This window comes from Hyposmocoma kahamanoa, unplaced genomic scaffold (assembly GCF_003589595.1).
Source record: "Hyposmocoma kahamanoa isolate Upper Pololo Valley unplaced genomic scaffold, ASM358959v1 134, whole genome shotgun sequence".
Lineage (NCBI taxonomy): Eukaryota > Metazoa > Arthropoda > Insecta > Lepidoptera > Cosmopterigidae > Hyposmocoma > Hyposmocoma kahamanoa.
Genome location: NW_020653477.1, coordinates 2,434,681 through 2,452,496, shown reverse-complemented (window position 1 = coordinate 2,452,496; position 17,816 = coordinate 2,434,681). Strand labels below are relative to the sequence as shown.

Sequence of the window (17,816 nt, the reverse complement as noted above, 5' to 3'; positions counted from 1 at the left end):
TGTATTTTTTTCGGATCTAAATAGTGTATATTCTTATATATATATTATAAGTCTTTTAAACAAGTCAAGTTTTCGGGGACTTTAATTTTTACGCATTGTTACGGATCGGGCAGATATTAAATACTATTTTACATTTTCCGTAGCTTAGCTTCCTGATTTTAATCACACATATTTATTTTTTCAAACAAACCAAATATACGCGATTTAAATCCGGAAAAATAGTTTCATTTCCTATGTGTAACAATCGCGAAAACCTAAGAACTCAATGTCAATTTGTTTTTTTTTTCTATGGTTCGCTCGCTTCTGTTTAGTTAGTGTTTTTCTTAAAATGTAATATTGAATGAAGTAATGTATACTTTAGCTTGATTTCCCTTTAATAGAAATTATAAATGTTTCGTTGCGGTCCATCGTTCTTAATCAATGCATTTTTGGTCTATCCACCAACAAATATATTTTCTATTCAATTAATTTCCGTTACGTTACGTGGTTACCCTATTCGAGATGCAATTTTTTTACCGTATCGTCGGCCAACGTCCTTACAATGACGCTACGTTATATAAGATTTTACGATGCTATACAAGGCTATGAACTACTAGTCGCTATGCTTTAATCTGACCTAGGGCTCAGGTTTTATCACCTAGTAAAATATTCTATGCTTAAGACAAATCCGACAACAATAAAGATTTTAAGACTTTCATGGTTTATTCACACTAGTATGAAAGCTTTTTATCGCGGCACGGTTTTTCATTCTTATCCCGATATATTTATTACGGTACCACGGAATAAGTCATTCGTCTGGGAGCAAAATTACTATTTGGCAGTTAATGTTCTTTATCTCTCACGTACAGATTTTTAAGAAAGTACAAGATGGCCCAAGAAAGTATAAAAATCATACCCACGGCGTACAGGAAAGTTACGTGGCTAAATTTATAAAAAAATATGTGTACTTTACAATGGCTTTACAATGTTTTTTTTATTTATAATATCCCAAATGATGATGACGGGACGAACAAATCGTGATCCGCCTGTCCAAAGCAGTTGTAGTGCCACTCAGAACTTTAAATCGCAGAGATCGCAAAAGGGCACTGCCAGTGCGCCCGTCACCCTGAGACTTTGAAGTTGACAAGTTCCATGTGCCTATAATTTCATCATCACCCTTACCCTTCAAAACCGGCACGCGGCAATGCTCATATTACCGGCGGTAGAATTAGATAGGCTGGCAGTACTTCCCTGGACGAATTCTTTCACACTACTGCTACTAAAGCTAATAATATATAGCTATATCTGAGTAGATATGTTGGTAAGATACCTGTAATTACTGATAAATAATTGGTTTTAATATCAATGACTCTCGCTAACAGTGAAGGAAGGCAGTGGCGAAACCTGGTTTACAACCTTTGGAAATCTAGCTGCGGGCTTATGATCGAAACCTTTTCTTTAGAAAGATCCGTGTTCTGTCGTGGGCCGTAACATCTAAACCGGGATAATGATGAACCGAATAGGAGATCTAAGGCCGCCTGATGGCTACATATTTTAGTCTAACGAATTTGACAACGGCGGTGGCCCAACGGTTTGCGTGGGCGCTGGATGAGGAGGTCCCGGATTCTATTCCCGGTGGGACCAATTTGAAGAACTGAACTTTTTAATTTGGTGCCGATCGGCGATCTGCATGTTCGGGGTATTCTGGGTTATACTACAGGAATTCCCTTGTTTAGATCAGGTAAGAGTGTGGTTGTCTGGTACATTATTTTTAGATATTATTTAAATAAGAGAAAACTTGCTTTCTCTATGTTCTCTATGTTTTATTATTCTATTTATAAGTAGAATAAATTAGATAGTTAACTCAAAAAAGTAAACGAGCAGAATTAACTAGCGTATGTGAAGAGAATCTGGTTACTGGAGAGGAACGGCGTATGTCTGGCGGCAAATGTAAGCTAGCGGCCATTGGGAGACTGGGGCGACAGTAATTTAAGAAAAAAAAGAATATACTTTTTCGTTACCCTCGAGTCACCGGCGCGGAATCTCATGAGGACCGCGGACTAGTTCGGAAGGTGTCGAGCAAAAATTCGACATAAATACGTGAGTTATCCGTTGGTGTAGTTAATAAATTATGTTTGAGTCTCACTGACAGCGAATTCGTTGAGTAAAGGTCCGACACACAAGTTGTGCGCGGTCAATCGGAAATTTGCATTGTGTAAGCAAATTTTTTGTCTTTTATGAATATTTAAATATTTTTAGCTCTAATTTTCGTTATTGCGGGCGAACTACTACTACTTATATATTTAAAATTAGAATCCAACTTCCCATGAATACCTTACATAACTAGATTTATAACATTTCTCATTAAAAACAGAACCTTCGTAAGGTTCACGCAGAGTTTAATTAGACAATATTGATAAGCGGTTGCATGAATATACACAACCCACAGACCAACCGCTCCAGCGAACGTCTAAAAATCGAACAGAACTACGAGAGCAAACTATGTAAAAAGATAAAGGTAGTTATTTTCTCAATCGTGCACACACGACTAATGTCATCTATAGCAGCAGGCATTTTTTCCACCTGCACACCTGCCAAACAGGTGTTAACTACAGATGGCAAACCGTGCCCATCACGTTGGCTCTTAGGCCACTAGGAATATGAATATAGGACAACAAGAGTTGTACAGACTCTTGTTTATTCACAGCATGACTAGAGTTGATCTATAGTCCCACTACCGGGCACGGGTGACGGAGAGGCTCCAGTGAAGGAAAAGATCGCGGTAAAACCTACTACATGTCGAAGAAGATTCATAATCCATAATGATGTGCAAAGATCTCATCCCGCATTGTGTGCCGCCAGCGTGGCGGGCTTCTAAACCCTCTTCTTAGTGGAGACCCGTGCTCAGAAGTGGGACGTGCTAATGGCGTTGAGCATGATGTCCAAAGTCACCAATTCAAAATCAAAAACTTACTTACCATTGCATAAGATTTGGATAATGTGCGTGTTCAGAGAGAGTGATAAATTTACTTCGGAGAGTTTGTAGAGTCGCTTATCTTGCGTTAGGTTTGGTGAGGGGTTTTAAAACAAAATGGCTTTCCCACGCACGACAGCCACGTCATATGTATATGGACATATTGTTTATCCAATACACGTTATCCACCGTAGTAACAAAGTTTGAAAACAAGGCTCTAGACTACGGTTTGTTAAAACAATAATGTTGTGGTCTATTTTGACGCTGACTTGTGTACGGCTGGCAGGTTCAACGGCCTATCATCGTGTTCTTTTGTTTAGCTGGTTATGTCAAAGCCTTGACCTGACCGTCAACTTTCTGATTTCGATTAGAAAAGGTTTTTAAAATCGGTTTTTATGATATCAACTGACGGGACAGACAAGCAGTGCGCTTGGTGGAAAGCGACAAGCGTACCTATAACGATGCAATGCCACTGAGAGCTTTAGGGTCGAAACACACGCGAATTGCTGTGATGCGATTTCGTGCGACAAGGCACGAAAGGCACGGCAAGGCAAAGGCAAGGCGCTTCCAAGGTTTGGGTAACCATTCCTTCGACAATCATCAGCCGTACTAAACGTATTTTTTAAGCTAGGTAGCGACATGGATCGTAAAAAAAGTGTTGCACTGCTATTATTGATAAGAAAGTATAGGAAAAAACACAAAGAAGGTTAACATCGCAGGAAAGTGGATGTGGAGCAATTCTTGCGATGCGTCGTGCGAGCTCGTAGATTTCTGCGACGCGACGTCACATCGCAGTTTTGAGTTTCGACCCTTAAATCGCAAACAACTGACAAGCACTGCCACTGCGCCCGTCATCTTGAGACGTAGAGTTCCATGTGCCTGTATTTTCATTCACAAGGACCTTTATTAGTACGAAATCGATTCTGTAGACGTAAAATTACCTATAACAAAGGAACGTTCCTTCTATACTTTTTTCTTCAAGGGTTAAGTTACTTGATTAATAACTAACCAACTGGAAAGAGGGTATCAAATAATGCCTTCATTTATTTGTAATTTGTTCTTTTTTAATGGAGCACAGATATAATGTAATAGGACACCGTTTCTTTAGCTACCTGTGTTTAAGAGAAGAAATTTATTATTGTTTGGAGCATCGTCGATTCAAAACGATCTAACATATGACTCCGCGCGGCCTTCCATATGAGCCAGCGGGAGGTACTGTGATCCCGGGTAATTGGTGAAATTACAGGCATATGGGACTTGTCAGCTTATGTCACAGGGCAGGCGCAGTGGCAGTGCCCTTCAGATCTTTGCGATTTAAAGCTCTGAGTGGCACTGGAACCATGCCATGAACAGGCATGTCGCTTACCAACAGGCCTACGAATTCTTCGTCCCATACTTAATATCATGCTTAATGGTAAAACCATAAATAATACGCAGTAAGTGCTTCTTATTCAATGTCTAATAACTACATCTGTAGAAATCTAACAATAGGTTTGTCTTCAAGATGTACAGAAGGCAAAAATGTCAATCGCTAATGCCGGTCAAGTGGTCGTAACAAGACTGAATGTTAGAGCGTTTAATTTTAATAGCGACGTTCAGCTGTTGATGAGCAAGGTGATTTTTTTTTAAATAGCGTAAATACTGCTATGCGTAATGTCTCGCATATTTATCGTGGAGAATCTACATCGAGTATATAACCATGAAATAGAGACGAAATAAGGGCCATCCATCAAAAGGTACTGATATCACTTTTAAATATCAACTCTCGTTTGCGCTGAAATCACAAATTAGAAAGCTGAAATAATACAGCGCCAACAACTGATCTGTGTGTATGTCTCCGTATATTCCAAACATATTCTGTATTCATAGTAATATGGATAATGTCTCTGACTATGGGGGGCTGTTCCATTCGGTGGTGTGGGAAAAACAGCATCTAATTACAAAACAAACGCAATCACATTTCGTCGGTAATTAAATTATGTAATTTTTCAATTTTCGTCCATTATAGCAACGTTCAAGTAAAACTGGTCGATTTGAAGTCGAATTCGGGTTGGCCATTTGGACCGTAGATATCACCATTCCATTCCAAAGATAACTTCTCCATCACCCTCGAAATTAAGAAAGCTCTGCACCGATATCACTGTGCAGGAATTGAGGTAACTCTGGCCTAGATTCCTGGCCACAGTGGGATCAGTGGCAACGAAGTAGTAGACGCCTTTGCAAAAGATGCAACAAGAACTGGCGTGTGCAAATATAATAAGTGCTTGTCTAGAGATCTGCTTGCCATGACCAAAACTCAAATGCTAGCCTCCTGGTCGGAATTGTGGCAGGAAACACGACAAATTATTGGTAAACACTATGGTAACCTTCAACCAAATCTACCCACTAAGTATTGTAATGGTAGTCACTTCTACCATTATACGATTACGCCTAGGTCATGTTTGCACCCCGGTTTTTTTGCCTAAAATCAGAGTCCGAGATCATTCTCTGTGCGAGTGTGGCCTAGAGGACGGTAGCTTGGAACACATTTTTTCAATTGCCCTAATATTTCTGTCCCGCTCTATAATTTGTTACCTCCAAAATTCCCCCGCCCCACTAACATAAATAATCTTTTAACTTTTGCGTTTTCTCCCTATATTTCTACTCTAAGTAAATTCATCCAGTTAATTAAATAAAAATAATATATACCTGTAAATCCGTGTTATATGTTTGTGCCGTCTTTTGTTTTGAATTCTCACCTGAGTAGGTACTTCCGGGGACCAATCCATCAACACCGGTTAACGTCGTAGTAGAGCTCAGTGGTATTTTTTTGATTTTTGATAATTTTTCTTTCCACCGTGACATTGGCAAAATCATCATTCTATTGATGGAGCCATAAAAATAAAAAGTGAAGTCAAACAAATTAAATAACATTTCGTTTCTATTTAAGATTATATACTCGATGAGTATCTAATAAAAATAAAAGTATTTTTTGAAACAAACCAACGTTTCGTCAGACGTGACAGTGAGACAGGTCCCGTGGTAAAGGACCCGAAACGTTTAGTAATTTGGAAAACTGTTTAATTCCTAATATGTAACAATTGTGAAAACCTAAGAACTATGGAGTTCTTAGGTTTTCGCAATTTTTGTGCAATTATAAAGTTTCAATATTTTTTAACATATGGATGTACTACTAAGTCAAATCAATGTCAATATTGTGCATATCTGTAGTGGGTCATTACATCAGACCATGACCGAGAATACAATATATAATCTGTTAAATGTAATAATGTACTACCTGTTCATGTGCCTAGATCAACAAAATAAATAGAATAAAAAGTAAGATTTATTACATATTATAATTCGTCAAGTTCAAGGCGTATGTGTACTACATTTATTATAGTCGTTATTGCAACACATTATGAACTAAACAAGACTAAGTTTTGCAGACTAGGTAAGTATAAAGTTATAACAATATAAGCCTACCGTGGATCTATGAAATATAAAGATAAACAGAAACACCTATTCCAGTAAGCATAAATAAATTGTACCTAATTAAGTTACCACTGAAAACCATTGGGTCATTTTCTGACTAGTGTTCACTACCTAATTTTCGTGGCAATTTAAATAATCAATTATATTATCGTGTAATTATTGAATAATATTTTACGATACAACACTCGAATAATAAATAATATTACACGATAAAAAAATGGAACACTTAAAGAATAAAAATTGCCACGAAAATTAGGTACTGAACACTAGTCCGAGAATGACCGAATTAAGGCTCTCTAGCACTCTACGTAAGTAATTATAATTCTATAACGCTTTATTTCCAAAATCAGGTTTACTATACACGCAGTCACACAATCAAGCTTTTCAAAACACGCTAACGTACGTATATTTTAATAACAATTTCAATAGAAAGGTGTTTGATTCATCTGAAACAATTGTCTTTGTCTCAAAGAAGTTATGATTATAATATATCCCCCTTAGGTATTCTATTGTGAGGGTAGTCTTTGGGTCGGCCGGTCGGGTGGCTGCGCGCAGTGCACACCCTGCACCGGTTTGATTGACATAATTACGCGCAGGCGCAGGTAGAGCCGAGGGGGGTGTGTGAATGCTTCAGCCGGCCGACTCCGGCAGTCGACTCGCGCCCGCTCTGCCCATCGGCCGCGTCGCGCGCTCTTGTGATTCAAAAACCGGCCCGAATGCCGAAGAACCAGTCGGCGGGATGGCGGGCCACGGCGTGAGCGCTGCGCCATGTTGAAGCATGCGCAGCGGCCGCCGGCGGCGAATGATGCCGACCACCGTTACCAGAATATGCCACGGCGGCCGCACCACCACCTGTCGCTCAACGTATCCACCCTGGACTCTTCGAAGCATTCTGTTGGAGGAACCTCCGCGAGCGTTAGTCCTGGTGGACAAGCACCACCATCTAACAATGCGCCTATATCAGTGGTCGCCTCTATACCGGTGGCAGCTCAGCCGAAACTTCCCAACGGGAATGCATCGGGAGTATCCCAAACACGGCCTGTCGCGCTTAAAGGCAGGAGCGCTCGAGCGGCGACCGAGGAGGCTCTGACGTCTCTGGCGCTACTTTGCCTCGTCAGCCTGCTCCTGGCGCTGCTCGCGCTCTTGTTCCTGCTGAAGATCTCCGCTCCGTCGACGAGCGCCCCGGAAGAATTTGCAGTGGTATACGAAGTGACGTTAGCATTGTGTGCGTTGACATTGTCATTGAATTTATGCTGTCTCCTGGTGTGTGCAATACAGTTCCTGTTCGCGGTGAAGTTGGTGCATTCACCTTCGGCGCCGAACGGACGGTAAGTGTGCCTTTCTCCGACATCGGCGGGAATTCGCCATCGATGCCAAACATCAATCAACTCGCGATTTTATCCCCATGGGTGCGCCTCAACCGTTAAGTTTCAAAACTGGTTGTGGATTCTCCAAAGCTTTGTGTATGCGCTTACAAATATTATAAGTTTAACTCACTTGGACACGTCGAAGCAAGCTGTGCCGTGCTTTGCCGGCGTGTCGAAAGCTTCACATTCAAAGAGTCTTATCTCAATTCAGGTTATCTCTTACACAACGCATAACTGTACGAAAACATGTATTTCCGTATCTATGGCCTCTGACGCTCTAACATTTTATTTTTTTTGTATAATTGATACTAGTTCGTTAGTTTTAACTGTTTATATCAATCTCTGAGCTCGTTTTTGTTCTTTACAATAGCCGTTCTGATCTTCCATTTGAATTTTAGATTTATCATAGTCTTCCATAAGTGTTTTTAAATCATCTACGTTTAATTTCGGATGTGTCTGGATCGTGTTTATTTTGTTAGTTATTTAAGCAAATAGTTGATATCAAGAGACAGGTGTTAACGGTCACCTTCTGGCAGTTATTTTGTGAATGGTTCAGTAAAAAATGTTCCGCGTTCAACGGTTGGCGCGTACGCGTCTGTTACAATATAGTTTTTTTTTCAAATTCACATAGATGTAATCAGTTTGCAAGTGCAGTTTGTTTACCGTTACAAGATCGTCTATCGTTTCTTCTAATTGTTTCTTTATCCGATAATTAGAGACAATCTGTTTTGACTACAAATTCATTTATAAAAATTTTGTCCTCATTTTTGAAAGATTTTTTTTCTGAGTTTCTTTTAGTCTCCTAATTATTACTTAAATTTAATAATAATGTTGATTGATGAATTTCTAGTTGTAGAAAAGTGGAGTCAACTGACACATATATATCTTACATACTAGAGGGCTCCAACTTTATATAATTTTCGAGACCTTATTATTATAAGTTTCGAGATATTGGCACGACATTTTTTAATTTGTTTGAAAAATGTCAATTAAGCTGCTTTTACTTAACAATAATTGGAACTGAAAAAAAAAAAACTGAAACTGGAACTAGAAAAAATAAGATATAAAAAAACCCTTTATAGAGGGATGTAGAGCTGGGTTGTTGCGAATATCGGTAACCGCGGATAATCTGCATGAATAAAAATTATTCGCATTCGCATTTATCAATGCTGATATTAATTGCGGATGTTAGAGTCGTGACACGACCTAAAAGGCACGCTGGAATAATTTGCAAACCTTCCAGAAACAGACTGAAAGCCGAAAAGACAGCTCAGCCACAGAAGACTAAATAAATATTTGGATGGCTGTTTTTTAAAATATAACTTTGATAAAATTCCACGATTAAGCTAGACAGATTGATTGTTTTCATGCAGATTGATTCTTTCATTAATAAATGTCACAAAATCATGAAAATAATATTTTATTATAAAACCAAAAAATAGAAAGCTTTTTCATGTAGATCGACTCAGTCGGGATGTACATTTTTCGCATATTTTTTAAAAACTAGGTACATAAAATGCGCTGATGTGTAAACAACTTCCATCAGCAACAACTTTTCTTTTCGTGTCGATTACGTCAGTTATGATAACAATCAGGGTAGATTACATGAACACATTTTTTTTTGTACCTATTGCTGTACTATACTATTTCATATCACTCGACAGTTTGTTATACGATTGAATTGCTATAAATAAATATTTGTAAGCTACGTCTTGAACGTTGACAGAGAACAAAAAAGTAAGTTGATTTAAATGTTAATCAGTACATTTTGATACCAACAGTGACAGCATGTCGAAAGCGATTGTTTCGTTTTAAAGTGTTGTTTACTACTTCGTAAGCCGGGTACTAATTAGCGAGCTGTAACTGTAATGTGATAGATACAGTAACGAGATTGTCTTTTTTTAAGGCGGAGTAAAATGACATTTGTAGGGTTGCCAGTTTTCAGTCGATAGTTTTGTCAATAGATTGTGAAATAAGATAAAATTTTGCCATAAATTACTGAAGTAAGAATGTTACATGACATGTGAGATTCTAATGATTTCTAATTGCGATATTATCGAGATCAAATTTTTATTCATATACATTTTAACATGAATAGCCGGATTTGATTGTCTATATTGAATTAAACTGAAAAACTTTAAAATATGTCTCCTCTATGTGTTTTTCATAAATATAGTTCTAAATACAGTGTATGTATGTATGACCTTACAAAAATTGATAATTCAAATGAACTTGTGCTCAGTAATCGGATGAATAATGTGTCGAGGATGATTCAAATGAAACAAGTTCGACTATTTTCCATTCTATATTCTACATTCTATATTCCATAACCGTGACCAATATTCAGTCGATAGTCGATAGAATAACTATGTAGCGAGCAATGCTCGGCATTTCTCTACGTGATCGAATCAGGAATGAGGAGATCCGTAGAAGAACGAAAGTCACCGACATAGCTCGAAGGATTAGCAAGTTGAAGTGGCAGTGGACAGGGCACATAGCTCGTAGAACTGACGGCCGTTGGGGCAGAAAGGTTCTTGAATGGAGACGAACGAACCGGAAGGTGTTCAGTGGGACGGCCCCCTACTAGATGGGCGGATGACCTGGTAAGGGTCGCGGGTAACCGATGGATGCACGTCGTGTCCGATCAGCTGGTCTGGAAATCTTTAGGGGAGGCCCATGTTCAGCAGTGGACGTCTTCCGGTTGATATGATGAGTCGATAGAATATTTATTGACTGCAATCACTAGCTTCTCGGAAGCGGGCAACACTTTTGCGTAATGAACAGTCATTTTATTCCGTCTTCAAAAAAAGACACTATATTGTGCACGCTTGTAACAGTCTTTACTCGCTAGAATGAATAGGTGTCTGGTTATCGTGGGCTCACTGCGAGCCGCACGCGTTCCGCTCGCGAACCACGATGTTTTTCTTCATTGATTCTAGTAACATTTGCTGCGTTTTTTGTATTAAAAATTAAGTGCGCATTTGACCTCCATTTCACCTGATCCGAGAAGATCATGGAAAGTGACTCACCTGATGGAAGACGATGATGACGATGATGGAGGATGCACACCTAAATAATGCCTATTCACTCTCGCCTTGAAAAGGCCACATAAATGTGGAAACGAAATGCTTCGTGCGAATCCTTGGAGTATCCACAACATAGAGGTGGAACCCCATCCTACGTCTGATCTCGCGATGATAGAAAGGGGAAGGCGGAATTAAATCGTGCGGATCTTTTATATCAATGTGCTTTCTTTAATTATGCACCTTTCGTCGTTTTAGTAACATTAGAGCTCCTTGTGAAAAAGTTCGTTCAGGAAAGTACTGCCACCTTACGTATTTCTTCTGCCGCCAAGCAGTAATGTGAGCATTACTGCGTTTCGTTTTTGAAGGGTATTGCTGGTGAAGTTACAGGCAGGATTCGCATCGCTATTACAATAGTGTTGTAACTCTCAATATGTGAAATTTAATATTATATCATTATTGAACGTAAAATTTGATTCTCTACACGTCAAAAAAACCGTCGTTAGAATATTGTAAGAAACAATCAAAAGATATCTACTTAACTGAAAATGAGACACACTTTACGTGAGCTAGTTCTGGTCTAAATAATCCTTATTCAAAAACACGAAATTATTTTTTCTATTTTATTGGTAAATGTATTTGAAAAATTGTTTAAGTGTCTATAATAAACTATAACATATAAATTTTAATGGTTTTTTGCGGGAAGTGAGTAATTCGTTTTTCATCGATTCAGAGAAATCCTCTTTTTGAGTTAATACACTATTGTATTAACAGTGCGATATGTATGGTAATTTCCTTATTTTAGTAAGGCGACTTCGATCTTTAGTGATTGAACGAATTAATGCCATTATTGCCACTGACAGTCTATTGAGACTCTAGTGCCATTGGAACTAGGTTTTAGCAGAATAACAAATATTGTTATAATTGTAATATAATCTCCGTGTAATTACAATGTCCAGTGGTTTGATCTCTCGCACAGTCTGGAGAATTCTCGCTCGAATAGTTTCTACGTTACGCAATTCACATAAATTTCATCAAAAACCTACTTCCATTCCGTTACGCAGTAATATAAATTGAGCCTAAGACATGTGAAGTAGAGCAGACACGTGCATAAAGCAGTATACATTGGTTAATAATGATTTACTACTTGTAATTGTAAACAATTTCTGCATAATTTCAATATTGTTTCAAATGGAATCGAGATTAACGGCACTTGCAGCTTCGATTTAGAAGTTCTAGCTACAAACAGAGGGTGCTCTAAAAGGGGCTTCCGCATTTCTCTCAGTTATTTATGTCTCGTGACCGCATAGTGCGGAGAACACTAGGTTTCTGATCGACGCCTAGATTTATTATAAGAAAGGTGATTATTTATTTATCTATTCAACTCCATTCGATATAAGGATACATACTAAGTAATTTTATAAGACTATAACCATGTTACTAAAGAACATTTTTCTGTCAATGTCAAGAACCAATCCGGTAGCCAGCGGGTAGCACCTGATTTATTAGTTTCGTGACATTGACATTCTAATTCGCCGATTAGTGAAATAAAAACAGAACTAGACACGGATCTTATCAAGGTGTGAGTAAATACGTACCTTCTACGTATGCTTTTTCTATCTTCGATTGCACCATTTTGGTGAAATTACAGGCACATAAGACTTGTCAATTTATGTCTCAGGGTGTCGGGAGCAGGCAGTGCCCCTCAGCTCTTTGTGCTTTAAAGCACTGAGTGGTACTGCAATTGTTATGGACAGGCGTGTCACTTACCACCAGGTGCGCGAATTATTCGTCCCGTCACTTGGTCTCATAAAAAAAACTAGAGGATTGTGGTCAAATGCTTGCTCAAAAGCTAACCCGGTAAGAAAGAAAAAATAAACTGAAAAACGCTCATTAAGTTCTTAGGTTTTCGCAATTGTTACACATAGGAATGAAACTATTTTTCCGGATTTGTTGACTGTAGTCAACCGTGACCATGGGACCTGTAAAGGGCCCGAAACGTCGGTTTGTTTGAAAAAACAAATATACGCGATTTAAATCCGGAAAAATAGTTTCATTCCTAACGCTCATTAAACTAAACAAATTTTGTTGTTTAATATAATATTTCTTTCTTTAGCGCCTGGTGGTACGCGACACGCCTATCAATAGCTTTAAATCGAAAAGATCTGAGGGGCACTGTCACTGCGCCCGTGACCTTGAGACATAAGTTTAAGTATAATAAGCCCTAACATGTAATTTCACCAGCACCCTGACCCTTCAAAACCGGAACGCAATAAAACTCACATTACTGCCTGGCGGCAGAAATAGGTAAGGCAGTACTTCTCTCGATAAACTCGTTCACAAGAAGCTCTACTATATTTTCTCCCATATTTGTACCAATTGTTTATTTGTATCTTGTATTGCCTCGCCTGATCTTTTTTCTCCCTTTTCCTTCTTAAATGACCTTTTTGTGTTATAAGTTTTCCCTATTTTAGCACAAATGTCAAAAACCTTGTCCATAACATAGAAAAAAATACAAGAAAGATATGTTAAAGTTAAAGAGGTCTCAAAATGGCCACCATAAAGGTATAACAATTTCCCGCGAAAAATGTCAGACATTAAAGTATTGAAGAAAAATTATAATGTAAGATCTAGCAGTATGTTCAGACTCCTTAGCCTGTTCTGAAGAACGAAATATTTTACTAAGATTCAATTAATGGTAATTGTTAGCATTTTGCTTACAAGTTGCATTGTGCATCTATGCGGAATGTGATAGAGTCATTAGTTATTGGTCATCATGGTCACTAAATTGTTTATTATACACAAACAAAGTTGTTAACTTGCTAATAATATTATGATCATTAAATTGCTTAAACAAAGAGAAATGTACAAACGATTACAGTACGCATTCTGTATACTGTTCAAAATTGTTGTTGCCATGATAATGATATCTTTCTAGGTGTAGAGGTAGATTTTAGAGGTGTATTATACATAATATCTTTTTAAATTCGAATGGTAGTTCCATTCGAATTTGAAAACTACTGACGTGACGTCACAAAATGTCGGAGTAATCACGTAACATAGAAAAAAATAGACGATTTCAGAACCTTCTCCTTTTTAAAAGTCGGTTAAAAATAGCTGTCTTTTGGCTGATCGAAGCGAGCCCAAATGGAGTATGTCTCCTGTTGAGAAGTTTCCGTCGTCGTCATCACATCTCGAGCGTCTTCTAGATGTAAGACGCTCTCGCAGCTGATCTATCAGACCACCATCTAAGAGTTCCACTGAGAAACGTGATTACAAGCTGTATACCTTCAATATTATTAGACTATTGCTTTTGTACCGAATTTGAATGATCTAGGTACGGGGATGCAAGATTACATCCGAACATACGAACTTGTAAAACGCAAAATATATTCTGATAATTATATACACAATGTTATTAACCCGTTCCCGGGCAGTAATGGTGTTTACCGTAAAATTAAATATCTGAATATGATAATACGAGGCACCCCGTTTCGTACATGGATCTCAAAAATCCAATTACGGGCTTTACAGTGCAATTTCCAAGTGTTTTCTGTGTAGTTGCCGCCTACTGCTTTTCCAAAGAGAAGTATCAACAACGTACTGACAAAATTTACGTTGAACATTTTATATTGAATCATTATAAACATTACGACATACAGAAAAGTACTTTCCTTGATGGGTGTCATGAATACTAACATTCTTCGCCGTGCAGGTTGATATTTAAAAATAATGTAAAAGAATATAAAGGCAATTATTTCTTAGAACTAGCTGAACTTGATAGAAAACCGGTTTCACGTAAACGAGTAGCTTTAGATCGCGTTTTATAGCAAATCCGAAGCAGGTGCAGTGGATGATGTGGGAACCTTTTTCTTGGCTATAGACGGGCCTCTGTGCAGGAATGTTAACGGTTGAACAAATAGATAATATTGCATTTTTGGTGTTGTAATATTTAATACAATCACTAACAAAAAAAAAAAGTTTGAAAAATATGATTTTGGCTCCTGTATTAATTAATACGTTTCACTAAATAGTGTAAATATGCTGAATATAATAACAATAATAATGTGCTAGACAACCACACTTGATTACGTACCTGGTCTTAAACCAATTCCCTGTACAACGTAGGAGTGAATTTCTTTGCTTTGTTAAAGTTACTCATAAGTAGGAGTGAATTTCTTTGCTTTGTTAAAGTTACTCATAACAAAGCAAAGAAATTCACTCCTAGGTACTGCGAAGAAGACCTCTAAAGAAGAAATGAAACATTTATTTATTTCCATCGTCGGTCACATCGTCGCTTAACATCAGGTGAGATTGTGGCCAAGCGTGTGTCTGTTATATATTAAAAAAATAGAATTTTATAGAACTCTATGTAGTTAAACTATGCCTACATTATGCGATAAAGTTTAAAGATAGTTAGTGTAAAGTAGATAGACGGACATGGTGATTTTATTGACTTATTACAATTCTCTGTATTGTACCGGGGGCTTTTCAATTTTCAACCGACCTTAAAAAAAGGAGGAGGTTCTCAATTCCACCGTATTTTTTTGTGTCTGAACGGATTATTCACATCATACCGAGGGTATCATGTAACTTTTTACCAAAGTTGTAAGTTACATCCTTCAGAGTTGTAATAATATGATTGTAGTTACTTTAACGCGAGTAGATTGTAGAGCTCGAGTTGTAAGCCTAAGGGACCTGCAACGAGCCCAAAATGTTGCTTTTGTTTGAAAAAGCAAATATTCGTCATTTTATTTTTAGTTTTATTTATTTATTAATTTGAATCAGGCAACTATGGCCCATATAATATATATAAAACTGTATGTATGGTAAACTGCCTCTGTGGCCGAACGGTTACCATGTCGGACTGCCACGCAGAGGTCTCAGGTTCGATTCCCGGGCCGGGAGAAATGTGTGTATGGCTTACATTTATTTCTCTCACGAGTTTGGGTGTAATTTATGGTTGTCTATGTGTGTGTCCATGGCACCCGCGACACAGGGTTTCCCTAGTGCGGGGCTATGTTGAGTGTGTGTTAAAAAAAAATATCTTAAAGACTAACATACTTATTTATTATTATTATTATATCAAGTGACGGGACGAATGAGTCGTGCACCTGATGGTAAGCTACACGCCTGTCCATAACAGTTGCAGTGCCACTCAGAGCTTTAAATCGCAAAGACCTGAGGGGCACTGCCACTGCGCCCGTCACCCTGAGACATAAGTTGACAAGTCCCATATGCCTGTAATTTTACCAACACCCTTACCTTTCCAAACCGGAACGCAGTAATGCTAACATTACTGCTTGGCTGTAGAAATAGGTAAGGTGGCAGTACTTCCCTGGACGAACTCTCACAACGAGCTCTACTGCTGCTAATATATAATATAATATAAAAAGTAAACACCTAATCTACGCGAATTGCACTTGTAGGCGGCGTGTAGCGCAATCTGGTGTCAAGTAATGGCGAAATGTAGCCGGTACACGACACCCTTCGGCCAAACCTCCTCCTTCATGAAGGTCGACAAATGTTCGGTCGGCACTCTAGATTCAATAATAATAGTTTCATTTCCAATATTTCTTGAAGTTGTGTCTGTTGGCTCCCTTAAGTAACAATCACTTCCATATGCATAGTCTATAGCCCATGCCGCCTTCAAGTTGCTTATCGACACGGTCGATTTTCTTTTCATTTTTGTGTAAATTGCAAAAAAGAACTTTGAAAAGACAATCAGTTTAAATCTGGAAAAAAATAGTTTCATGTTCACCGATAAAAAACGTTAGGTAAAAAATTAACTATTATATAAAATTAAAAATTAGGTAAAATAAAACCTCGGTTTGTTTGGAAAAACAAATATACGGGATTGAAGAAAATGTTTAGTTTTCAATAAATTATAGAGTTCAAGTGTTTTTCTTTTGTGCAGCGTTTACTTGTTACATACCACAGATAATATAAAACTATACTAGTACAGATAAATGAAAAGAAATACCGCACTCGTAACTCCGCTTCTTTTTTTTATTCGGACGCTTATTTTGATTCTTAAAGCTGATCAATAGATGGCCGCGAAGTAAACCTGCGATGCGATTGTAATAATATTCGAAAAAGCTAATAGACGGCAGCTGTTACTTGTCAAGGTTACTGCTCTTATTCAGGCGTTTTTTATAATGTACAATAACATATCGCACTGATATTACAATAGTGTTGTAACTCAAATAATGTGAAATTCACGATTATAGTATTTCTGAACGCAAAATTTGATTCCCTGCACGTCAATAAAACCGTCGTTAAAATATTGTAAGAAACTATTTAAAGTAAATCAAAATGAGACAAAGTTTTTGCGAACTAGTTCTGGATAAAACAGTCTTAATAAATAAGTTTCTAAAAAATATTAAGTTGTTTTTTCCTATTATTTGTCAAGTAGGAAATTGTTTAGATGTCTGTAATAAATAAACTTTAACTTATACATAAGTTTTAATAATATTTTGCTGGAAGTGAGTTTTGCATCGATTCTGAATAAATACATTTTTTGAGTTGATACACTATTGTATTAACAGTGCGATATTATAAAATCGCAAAGAAGCAGAGTCAGTGCTTTTAATATTTTGAAGTAAAAGTCAGTGCTAAAATTTTCCTTTAAATTAAATTCAAAGAAATGCACTCTATATATAATTTATTGCAAACCAATAAATTAAAAAGTATACCATTGAGAAACCTTGGATTTGTCATATTTTCGACGACAGTTTACTGTTTTCATCAATTTTCATAATTGTAAATGAACATTTCTAAAATGTTGGTTAAATGGCTTTGCATTACTCTTTTATATTTTATACATCTTATTTAGCATGACATATCTCAAATTTTCGAGATTCAGTACCTACTTTATATTTTTTTATTTCATCCAAATGTCACTTTCTACAATTTTAAACAGTGAGCATAAGTAGCATAATATCATTGGTTTTAAATATGTACCAAACTCAATTTGTATGAATTGACACCCCATGTTAC

General features: G+C 37.5%; 1 protein-coding gene across 3 annotated transcripts in view; it reads left to right on the top strand.

Moving 5' to 3' along the window:
• The first annotated feature begins 7,064 nt into the window (after window positions 1–7,064).
• LOC113240369 overlaps window positions 7,065–17,816 on the top strand; it is a 64,585-nt gene continuing 53,833 nt past the window's right edge. Inside the window, exons 1-2 of one of the 3 annotated variants that reach the window (XM_026477650.1) lie at window positions 7,065–7,466; window positions 7,559–7,755. In XM_026477650.1, the coding sequence (XP_026333435.1) occupies window positions 7,206–7,466; window positions 7,559–7,755 (458 nt within the window). In that variant the 5' untranslated portion in view covers window positions 7,065–7,205. Of the gene's footprint in view, window positions 7,756–17,816 lie in introns of all 3 variants that reach the window. The other 2 variants (XM_026477649.1, XM_026477648.1) reach the window with 2 other exon arrangements.